Source organism: Hippoglossus stenolepis, chromosome 3 (assembly GCF_022539355.2).
Source record: "Hippoglossus stenolepis isolate QCI-W04-F060 chromosome 3, HSTE1.2, whole genome shotgun sequence".
Classification (NCBI taxonomy): Eukaryota; Metazoa; Chordata; class Actinopteri; order Pleuronectiformes; family Pleuronectidae; genus Hippoglossus; species Hippoglossus stenolepis.
The window spans coordinates 17646529-17657643 of NC_061485.1; the positions used below are offsets into that span (position 1 = coordinate 17646529).

The 11115-nt window shown below is 40.2% G+C and overlaps 1 protein-coding gene across 1 annotated transcript; it reads right to left on the bottom strand.

The window, feature by feature from the left end:
- Window positions 1-133: 133 nt before the first annotated feature.
- si:ch1073-456m8.1 lies at window positions 134-7863 on the bottom strand. Its single transcript, XM_035151892.2, has 6 exons — window positions 7611-7863; window positions 6804-6878; window positions 4501-4536; window positions 4117-4278; window positions 3908-3991; window positions 134-3343 (listed from the first exon to the last, which is right to left on the bottom strand). The coding sequence occupies exons 1-6, from the start codon at window positions 7707-7709 to the stop codon at window positions 2786-2788; spliced, it is 1014 nt and encodes a 337-aa protein (XP_035007783.1). The 5' UTR covers window positions 7710-7863; the 3' UTR covers window positions 134-2785.
- Between the last annotated feature and the right edge of the window lie 3252 nt (window positions 7864-11115).

Consider the following 11115-nt stretch of genomic DNA (forward strand, 5'->3'; position numbering starts at 1 on the left):
CTTCATTGTGCAGGAAAATCTAAAGAAAATTCCAAATAGGATTTTATGAATATATTATGAAAAGAGACACACGCAGATTATATATATATAGAGATAGTGAGCGAGAGAGCACATCAATAGAGCACACACACCATCATTATTAACTCCTTTTATTTTTGATATGTCTGGAATGTTATATCAGGTAATTTACTGTCACACGTGAACATTCAATTCAAAGCAGAGGACCAGTAAAATTATATTTTGACCCATAAAACACATGAAGTACACCGAGAGCTGATGTGTAACATTGTCGTCTGAAAATAAACACAAAAACAATTTGATTACTTTATTGAATATGAAAACAATCACTGCTATGAGCTCAAACTACACTCCCAGTATCAAAGGTCTCCCCTCATGGGAAATGACGATTTAGCAGTGTGGATTTAGAGTGGTGTACATTTTCTGTATCATTACAAAATCAAACCCTTTGACCTGATAGGAAACAGACGTGTATTGTATATATCAACATAAATAACCAGCACAGCACACGTGAATTACAGTAACAGTCACCTTCCATCAGCTCATGTTGAGCCAGTCATCTGAGCTGCTTGTCATAGATCCACCTTAAAAACTCAGAAATGATACAAAACATGCCTCATTCTATCAAAATGTAAATGGATAAATCCCTTTAAAACACAATTTTTCTTCAGTGAACCGCAATTAAAGTATCATTCAATACATGTCTGTTAAAGTACTGCATGCAAAAGTACTATTAAAAGGTAGTTCAATTTGTTCATGTGCTGTTTAGAAACAATGAAGTTGCTCATGCAAACTATCACAAATGAGGTGAGAGGGTCTAATGTTGTTTCAAGAATAAAAAAAGAAACGTAACATTGTAGAAAAACGTACAAAATTTTGATTAAATACAAAGTGTGTACAGCAATTTAAGACATCTAAAGAGACCAATTTCAGCAAGTTTCACTGCAAATGTGCAAACATACAGGAGGCATGCAGGCGGAGAGATGGCAGCCTGCGGCAGGTCGGCTGCTCGTCTCTCGCTGACGTGCGCGGTGGTAAAGGGAATGTTGTTTGTAATGTTGTCTGACAAATCTAAGACACATTACAAGAACTTTAGAAAGTGCAAATGCAGCAAAATCAGCTCTCTACAAAATTCTAACTAAGTAGGGGGTAAACTAAAAAGGGACTGTAAGCAAAAAATATAGTTCTTATGGACTCACTGCGGCAGTGAATAGATAGCGTTTCCCTTCTGTAGAAAAAATCCCTACCTTGCAACTTTATTGATTATCAGTATCTGATCTGAGGTGTCAAAGGCTAAAGTCATTCATGAAGAAAACCTCTACAGTGAGTCCTACAAATGGAGACAGTCCAAATATCTTGACCTGACAAAGATTTTTCATTTAAGGTTATTATACCGCGTTGCTGTTTTCAGACATGTACTAAACTCTGGACATTCTCCTGAAATCATCTGGAGGGGCTTTACATTAGAATGTCTGAGTCTCCGGAGTTTTTCCTGCCAGCCCCCCCAAGTAAAATGTCTGGAGAAAATCGGAGTGAGCCCATGTGAGAAGACAGCAGGAAAATGTGCAGAAAAGTCAAGCGGGCACGTTGATGACAGTTATGACACGTGACTGACGCAAAACTGAAAAAAAAAAAAAAACTAAAGCTGAAATAGAGGTGCCACACATTAATCATGTCAAATTGGACAGACAATGTCAATGTGCTGTAAACAAAAACATGTGATTTCCCAGCGGAATATAAACGTTACGTCCTGCCTTCTGCACGCTCTACTCAGGCGTCACCGGAATGTTCCTGTTGTTGTGAACTGCTCTGACCCAGACAATCTCTTGCCGTGTTCCGAACATGTCAAAGGCAAACTCCGGACATTTTCCCCAGGTTCACGTCTGAAAATAGCCTATGTGAGATTCGGCTCATCCCATTTTGAAATTAAGCTGTAACAAGCTGCAAGTGTCTAAATGATCGGACTGTCTCGAAAGTCATGCGTTTCTAAATGTGCAGTTATGATTGGAGTCATAACAGCATCAGTCCCTGGTCACACACTTACATAGTTCACTGTATTTTGTCTACAGGTAAATCCTGATTTGTCTCGGCAGCTGTTCGTGTACAAACACACATTCTTAAAAGATTCCCTAAAAGATAAATGGTCGAAGCAGCATGGAGCATTTTCCATGTTTAGAAAAAAAATATTTAGTTTAAATTAAGACAGACATTAAAAAGAAATCAGTGGCAAAAAAATGAAGTACTCGTGGGTGGAGTTCTAGTTGGTAAACCACCTGAATCCTGAGTTTCTTTGTTGTGAATTCAAAACTGAATCTTACTTTTCTCCTACAGTGTTTTACGACTGGAGCAGCAACAAACAACTATTTTCATTATTAATTCATCTGTAAATTATTTTCTTGAATAATCAAGTCTACAATAGATCAATGTCTTCAAATTGCTTGTCTCGTCCCCTAAGTAGTCCATTTCCCAAAGATACCATAAAGCAGCGAATCCTCACATTTGAGAAATCTTAAAACCAGTGAATGTTTTGGCATTTTTGCTTGAAAAAGTAGTGAAACCAGGTTAGTTTTCTTCAAATCAACTAGTTGATTTATCATTGGAGCTTTAATTACGGCAACTCTAGCTGTTGCGATTAGTCTCAAAGTTGTCTAAGAACATGAAGATCAGATTTGGGTAAACTGCGAATCAAAGAGCTCTTGAATTTCACCAATAGAACAATAAGAATCATTGAATCCTTTTCCCCAGCCATTGATACAAACAGGTAAAGTTAAGACACAATGCAGCCTTCAGGGTCTTTGGGGTCTTGAGTCTCACCGTTGCTGACCTGACCGTTGTTGGTTGGACTTTTCTCTTTATTCTCTGAATCATCAGGCAGGTCCACACAGTCGCCATCGCCTGGAAAGATCCTGTCCTGCTCTGGAGTCTCGGCGGACGCATCCTCATAGGCACTTAAGTTGTCTGAGTCGTTTCTGTCCGTTGACGGATCTTGGCCATTGTCGTTGCCGTTTTCGTAAGGCCTCCAGAGGACACCGTCTTCAGAGAGCGGGTTGTCCAAAGCAAGAGAGGGTATGTGGGCAAGAGGCTTGTTGACCATCTTCCGGATCTTCGTCAGGAAGCTTCCGTCCTCCTCTGCTCCATCGCCCTGCTCCACCTCCTCAGACGCTCCTTCTCTGCTGTGAGGTTCACACGGGGAAAAGTCTATTTCCTCTCTGCATGAGTCTTGGGTCTGCTCGTTGGCCTCATGGTTTTTCATTTGGCTTCCGTGTCTCGTTGCCTCGTCTTCAGTTCCATATGTGTTCTCTTGAGCAGGTGCTTTCATTTGTTCCTGCACAGAGAAGTGTAATTGACCATTAGATAAAACATATACTTACTTTTAAAAATTTATTTCATGCATTTTAATACCTATTGTAATGACTGAATATGTGAACATATTGCAAAAAACGACATTTTAGCACTGACGAACTTTTTTTCACTTCCTTTTTTTTTATTAACTCAAAAGGGAAGTAATTGTTGTTGAAGTTGTGTATTCCTAGCTTTACTTGTTTGTATTCTTTTTCAGTTGTGACTGTCAAACTAGATAATACGTCTGTCATTCATTCTCTGTATATTTGTTTTTCACAGGCTTTAACCTGAGTATGGCCATACAATGGTAGCAATTATCACTTCCACACAGGGTTCGTAGCATACAGCTCTTAAAATATGTCATATGGGTTTTTTAATTTTTAAATGTATCGGATAAGTTCTGTTTTACCTGATAGACAAACTCCATGTATTGGTATCAGTTAATTAACTAAATCAAAACATCTCTACTCTTTACAAACACATGTAAAAACCTTTTACCATTACAATGTAATGTTATGTAATATTCTAATTTCACTTGTCACATTACCTCTTTTAATCTCTCCACCTCTTGCATCAGAGAGCTGACCAAGCTCTCCAGCTTCCTCTTGGCCGCCCTCTCTTGTTTCAACTCCTACAAATGCAGAGAGACACAGTTGTATCACAAGAGGACCAATATTAGCCAATATTAAATGCCCATATATGGCTGAAGTATTTAAAGTGAAGAGCTGTGTCATTGATGATGAGGCCCTGACGTACGGAACTAGCCTGTCCAGCTTCCCTCTGGGTCTCAGCCAGCAGCTCTTCCACACCCTCCAGCGTGTCCTGCAGAACGTCCACCTGGAACAACAGAGCCTCTCGCTCGAACTCCAGCCCACGCAGCTCCTGCACCACCTCGTCATAGCTGGCCTGCAGATCCAGCTATGCCACAAACACAGTTGAAAATCAGTGTGGGCAATTTTAGAGGTATGCGTTCAGTCAGTGGGAGGGCAAGTGTTTAGTGAGCTCTCAGAGGTGGGAGGCCTCTTCTGGAAACATGACAATCTAGTACTATCCCTGACAGAACTGTGATTACATAGCAATAACCATCATCATATGTATAATAACTACAGTATAACAAGGATAACAGTGAGAAATAGTCACCATTTCTGGGAGTCCCATGAAGAGATCCTGCTCAGACTGTTGAAAGGGGGGGAAAAAACATAATAAAAGTAAAATCCAAATAGATGGATTTATTTATTTGAAAAAACAATGATCTGGGAGGCTTTAGAGGATCCTTCACTCTTCATCCTCTCATACAAACAAAGTAAAAATAACAAACAGATATATAAAGCCAGTCAAAATGACCATGCAGTTGATTCACATTTTTTAGGCTTTCATTAGTGAAACCAACATGAAAGGATCAGATTGTCTAAAAGCTATTAATTCCGATGTGCATGTATAAGTTGTGATTTAATACTTTATTCAACAGGCGAATTTTGATCGGTTTCTGTTACTAAGATGCTCATTTAATACTGATGATATCATAGACAACAGCTTATTTACATATTTTGACATGTCACAGTAAGATAAACACGTGTAGATAATAAAAATGAATGGCGGCTGAACAACGTTTAACTGCTACAGCTTCAGGAAATTCTTACTACATATATACTTATATATTTTCAAGGTGCAAACATTTTACCTAACACTGTTACCCCGTCTATAGTATTTATGGTAGAAAACTTCACCTGGTCGAACCTTGGTTTATAATACATGTTCATGTGCTTGACCCTCTGGTGTCATTGAATCTGACACAAGGTTTGGCACACAGAAGCAGCGATAAAAACCTGTGACCATATCCAAAGACTTTACACCATGTTTGATAACAACTCTGGGAGTATCAGATTAAGTGTGAAAGAAATGCGTGGTTCCGCAATCACAGCTGAAACAGGAAGGACGCTGAGAGAGTGCAAAACTCTGAAAAGGCTAATGCTCTATTTCCTCATGTTGAAGAAAGTGGCAGAGATAATTAGGTCACAACGCCAGCTACTGTATATGACACCGACACTGGCTGATTAAGACTTTTTCCCCAGTTAACTTGTCCTTTCACAGTATTTAACCTTAGATGTGTTAAATTAGAGAAAAATAGCCAGAGTAGGTTTTCCTACACACTTGAAGGGGTTAGAGTAGTATTCAGTCGGTTGCAATCTGCAATGTCACCTCTAGATAGCACTAAATCCTACACACTGGTCTTATAAGTAAAAGTTCAAAAGTATTATCAGCTAAATGTACCTGCATCATCAAAAGTGTTTTTTCTGCAGAGCAACTCCCCCGAGTCTGATATATAAATGTGTAAGACATTATGAGAGGGTTAAAATAGATTTGTTGATGTGTGAGAAGTATTTGACTATTGTAGTTGGTCCAGGTGGAGCTGTTTATTTCTGTTGTTCCCGACATAGGTGTGACTGAGATCACGAGATACATTTAAGGAGTCATGAGATGTTTGATGATGCTAGTCAAACAGATAAACAAATATATTATGAATAGTACACACAAATTTGAATAGTATTTTCCTGTTTCAAATTTTTAGGTAATATTTGATAATTCTGCCACCGCAAGTCTGAAGTATTTAAATTAAACTATTTAAATACTGAAAAGGGGGGAAACACCTTTGAAGTGGAACTGCTCAGAAACATGACAGGACTCAAAAAGGTGGGTAACCACTAGATTTATCCCAAACATTGTGTTGTAACTTATAAGCGTATTATACAGGAAATGTTTGATCAGATAGGGTGTTTTTTTGTTGAAAAAAAAAAATCATAGTTGCATAGTAAGGGGACTGCTATCTATGAGTGTGTACAATTTGGTGAGTTCTTTGAATCTGAGGGGACTGTTGTGCCTCGTGGATGTATGTGCTCTACTGAGTGCCATTCTAGTTACCTCTGCCAAGGAGGTTATGTTTCCATCTACATAGGTTTGTTTATATGTTAGTTAGGATAACACAAAAACCACTGGATGGATGCGATACAGGTTGATTTTGATGACAAAAAGCAGGCATATTTATGGGACAGAAATTAATGAGTGTGTGTGATTTAGTGCAGATTCTAATAAAAATCTGGATCTAGTGAATCTAAATGTGGCTTCATAAGGGGAATGTTAGGCAGTGGCTGAGGAATGTGCACTACTGAGTGACATTCTAGTTTAGAATTATTTCTGCCACGATAATCATTAACAGATTAAAACAGATATTGAGACAGAGGAGTGGAAGTAGCTGTTTAGTAGACTGAAGTGGAAACACTCCAGGCAAGTACATTTTAAACTTTAAAGTACAGGTTTGAGGTGGAGAACAATGAACTGGAGATAATCAGGGTTGATATGGTTTGATAAAGAGAGAGTTCACTTGTGTGCAAACACCACTGTCTCGATTTTTCAGTCCACTCCTGCTGGAGATGTGAGGCTCCTACCTGGCTGTCAGTCCCCCTCTTCAGGGTGCCTGCACGGCTGTCACTTCGTGTCACACGCCTGGAAGAACTCTCCGTCTGAGGACACACACACACACACACACACACACACACACACACACACACACACACACACACACACACACACACACACACACACACACACAGTCGTGTCTCCATGACTTCAGAGGAAATTACATTGACTTATATTTGTTTCCTGGGGACTTACTCAAACCTTAACCACAACAACTGCTTGCCTAAACCTAAACTTAACCATAGAACATATCTTCCTTTTGGAATTTAATCATTGCCGCTATGGGGACATACATTATGTGTCAATGAGTAAAACAAGTCCCAAATTGTGACTGCATAACCAAATTTAGGTCCCCACAACATTAGTCATACCTAGACCACACCCACACACACCCAACCACACCTGAGATAGAGCCTCCATCTCATGTTGCCAGAGCCAAACAAAGCAAAAACACGAGATGTTAGCTTGTTGACACGTCCTTATTGACGTGCTAACAAAGACGCGAGCCTGTTTACACGTCCTTGTTTACGTGCTAACACCTGTGTTAGCACGTAAACAAGGAAGTGGAGTGGAGAAGACGCAGGCCTGAACAAAAACAAAGCTTGACTTCAGTCGTCCGTCGGTTGACATGACGTCCAGGCTTCGCGTCTCGTTCCCTGGCTTCACTCTTCTAACGTGAATAAGTTTACATTCACTAAAACTGGAGGGTAAACAGCGGTAGCATTAGCATTAGCTCCGGACCAACCCCACTGACTCGCAGTGATTTCTCCGCTCACCTCCTTGATTATGCTGCGGAGCGACTCGTCCTCGCTCAGCCCCCGAGAAAACGTCCGCTTCTGCGGAGAGCCACCGGTGTCCAGCGTGGCCGAGAGCATCTTCTTCGTTTTATATGCAGCCTCCTGTTTATGTAAGAGACACCTCCGTGCTCTCTGGGTGATGTGACGCGCTGTTTGATTCCTACGCAGCAGGGTTTAACGCTAAGGAGCTCACACGGTGTCTACGCCCAGGCCCCGATCTACGGGAGCCGCGGAGGACCAGCCCGCCCTCACCCCGCCCACTCGCTCAGAGAGGAGTCCCGGGCGGCGCTTGTTTGTTCAGATAGACAACATGGCGCATGTCAGGTCCCGCGTGCTGAAACTGATCCCTGACAACAAGGCCTGTCAGGTGAGGGCTGACGGTTCAAGAAGAGAAAGTACATTTACTCGAGTACACATCTGATCTACTTGTATTTTACCTGAGTATTTCCATCTCCACTACATTTTAAAGCAAATATTCAACTTTTTACTTCACTACATTCATCTAACAGCTTTTAGTTAATATGCAGATTCACCTAGCAGTAGATAAGGTCATTGGATTTCAGCCCCACTTTGATGCCCCGACTGACCTCCTAGGATGAAGGGGGGGGCAAACTAAACACCTTTTTGAGTTTTTGACAACTGAAGGCTACCACAGGTTCTCTTTCATGTTTGGAAGGGGAGGGTGAGGTGAGGGGCATTCAGCTGCAACATGCAACTTCACCACAAGATGTCAATGAATTCTACACACTGAACCTTTAAGTGGTTTCTATGTAGAGAAAAACAAAGCCTATCAATCCATTGAGCAGAGCTTTGACTGCGTGGTCACACTCATTGAACTGAAAATTGTATATTCCCTGTGATCCCCAGCTTCCTGAACCAGAAAAGCTGCCACTGTAACAAATACACCAAATTCTGTTTATTCTTTTTTTTCTATTGTATTTTTAGTCTTGTGAGACTTGGAGTGAGATTCCCTCTCAAGTCTCATGAGACATGGGTTGTGACATGAGTGAGAGAGAGAGTTGGAGAGATGAGTTTGGAGCTTACTGAATTTTTGACCATCATCACACATTGCTGTATATGCCACTATATATTATGTATATTGTATATTACATTATATCTGTACAGGAGAATAGTGCCTGTCTAATTCCACACACACTCCCTTCTCTCTCTAAGCAGTACCCAAGGTCAGGTTATAGATAAAGGGCCAACCAACAGTGCATTGTAGTGTCGAGTTTAGAGACTTTCATATCTAACTCAGATGTGCCCAGACAGAGAGGCACCAACTTCAACTCTCACCAACTTTAACTCTTTTGCGTATTTCACCTGTGGCAAGACGCAAGGACATAATGTGATTTAGTTATGCATACTTTAGGCTTAACTGTCCAATAGGATGCAAACACCTACATGTAACATAGAGAGTGACAGCAATTCTAGCCATTCATGGATGTGCTGTTAGAATGGATGACGCAGGTAGAGGGAGATATATGGGGATGCTGTGGGAGACATCTTCAGACTTGGGGGTGACAATTGCTCATGTTACTCTGTTGACGTTGTTATATTGTTCCACCTTCTGGTCTCAATGATGCATCAAGTCTACATTAAAACCTTCTGCATAAGACATCAGCTGCTGCCTGAGTTCTCCTTTCACCAGCTTCCAGAAAACCTCCATAACAACTGAGAGAAATGGCTCAATCATTTTTCTGATCTGGACAATGTTGATGAACCATTTGATTTGTTTCCAGACTCTTAGCAAAGACCCAGAATAACCATTTGAGCCAGACTTTGAGTGTTCATTTTGTTTACTGTAACTTTTGCACCATAGGATTACATTATACTGTCGCCGTGTAGTTGTCTGTAATGATTCTGAACCAGACGTCTGGCACCTTACTATACAATTCCAAGATTGTGATATTCCCTCAGGCATGGCACTTGGGTTCGATGTTGGGAGGGGTTATGGGGGTGTGTGTGTTTTTTGTGTCAAATGTAAGAACTTAATAAAAATATTTCTGATAAAAAAATTAAAAATAAATAAAAGCAAGAACAGGTATTGAGGGTGAGCAGTGGGAATCAAAGCACCACCAATCTCCCTATTCCAAGTCACTGAACCATCAAACTAATTGTGTTGCTTTAAGACCTTCATAACTATGATTTAATGATATAATAATTATCATGTGATGTGTTCACTCAGTTGGCATCTTATTTGAACACCTAAAGATTTAAAAACTAATATAACAGTCCTGCATTAAGTCATCTGTCATAATCTTAATTTTTTTAATGAACCTGTTTTAGAAAGATGGGGGAGGTGATTCAACTTGATCTGCTTCCACCACTGCTGCCTGGTATTTTCAGGTGAGTTTTATATTTTATGAGTACTGAATGCAGAGGTAGCTGGTAAAGAATGTACAGTAAAGAAAAGCTACGTGGTTCAGAGAAATACAAATCACTTACATTCAATTCTTTGTCTCTACCACTCTCATGCTAAAGTGCTTCCAATAATATGTGACTGGCCCACAATGTACAGTATCTCTGGGGCTTTGGTAAACACTGCATAATTTTTATTTCAGTGACATAACATGAAGTTCAACATGAGTGTGTAAGTCTGATTAGATAACACAGCCGAGCACGACATCAGCCATGTGAGACATATATCTCTGCTGATGTATGTCTCAGCAGAGAAGAGCCTGTGGGGAGTGTTTGATCACTCAGAGCTAATAGTTACTGCAGAGACAGACTGAGACGTGGTGCAGCTCCGTCCCTTCAGAAACATTTAGACACTGCAGGTCCTGTCCGAATAAAGCTGAATCAGTACATTAATTCAAAACCCCATAAAAACATGACATGAATGAGTGTGTGCGTCCCTGCAAAAACAGAAACCCAACAACAAGCAAAGAACACTGGTCATGATACAATTTGATTAAGGATTCATATATCACTAAGTACATGTAAATATAAAACTAACTGTTTTTGCATTTGATGCTAATAATATACATGGCCAGTCAGGTCTGATTTTCTTTTTCATTTACAGCCCTGAGATAAATACAACAAACATGGGCATTATTTTCATCACACTGAGTGACATGAGTGGAGGGGAAAGGCCCAACACTATAATCTGTATTACCCACCACTTACCCATGTATCACCACATTGTCAATTTACAGCGAATGAAGTTCTGTCAGGTCAGCCTATAACATTGTAAGAATAGTTTGACTTCAGGAAAAATGCCATCTTACTGAAAAACTCACTGGATCATGATTCTACAGCTGCAACTGCATTTTTTCCCCAGCAGATGACACTAGTGAGTCAGTGATGCCACAGAGACTGAAGGCAACTCAGTGCTCTTAAAACTCTGTTCCAGAAATAACACAACTTTTATTTTACATGTGTAAAGACGTGAAAACAATATCTAACAATGAAGTCCAGCAGCACAACCTTTGTGTTTAGATCTTGAGATATTTCCATGTACTGTGGGTTCATTGATGAAATA

What these genes read in the sequence shown, in the direction of transcription:
- si:ch1073-456m8.1 (XM_035151892.2), bottom strand. Translation starts at nt 7,709, where the DNA reads ATGCTCTCGGCCACGCTGGACACCGGTGGCTCTCCGCAGAAGCGGACG. An exon ending in TCCGCAGCATAATCAAGGAG is followed by an intron (nt 6,879 to 7,610) that starts GTGAGCGGAGAA and finishes GTGTGTCCTCAG; the next exon opens with ACGGAGAGTTCTTCCAGGCG. An exon ending in AGAGGGGGACTGACAGCCAG is followed by an intron (nt 4,537 to 6,803) that starts GTAGGAGCCTCA and finishes CCCTTTCAACAG; the next exon opens with TCTGAGCAGGATCTCTTCAT.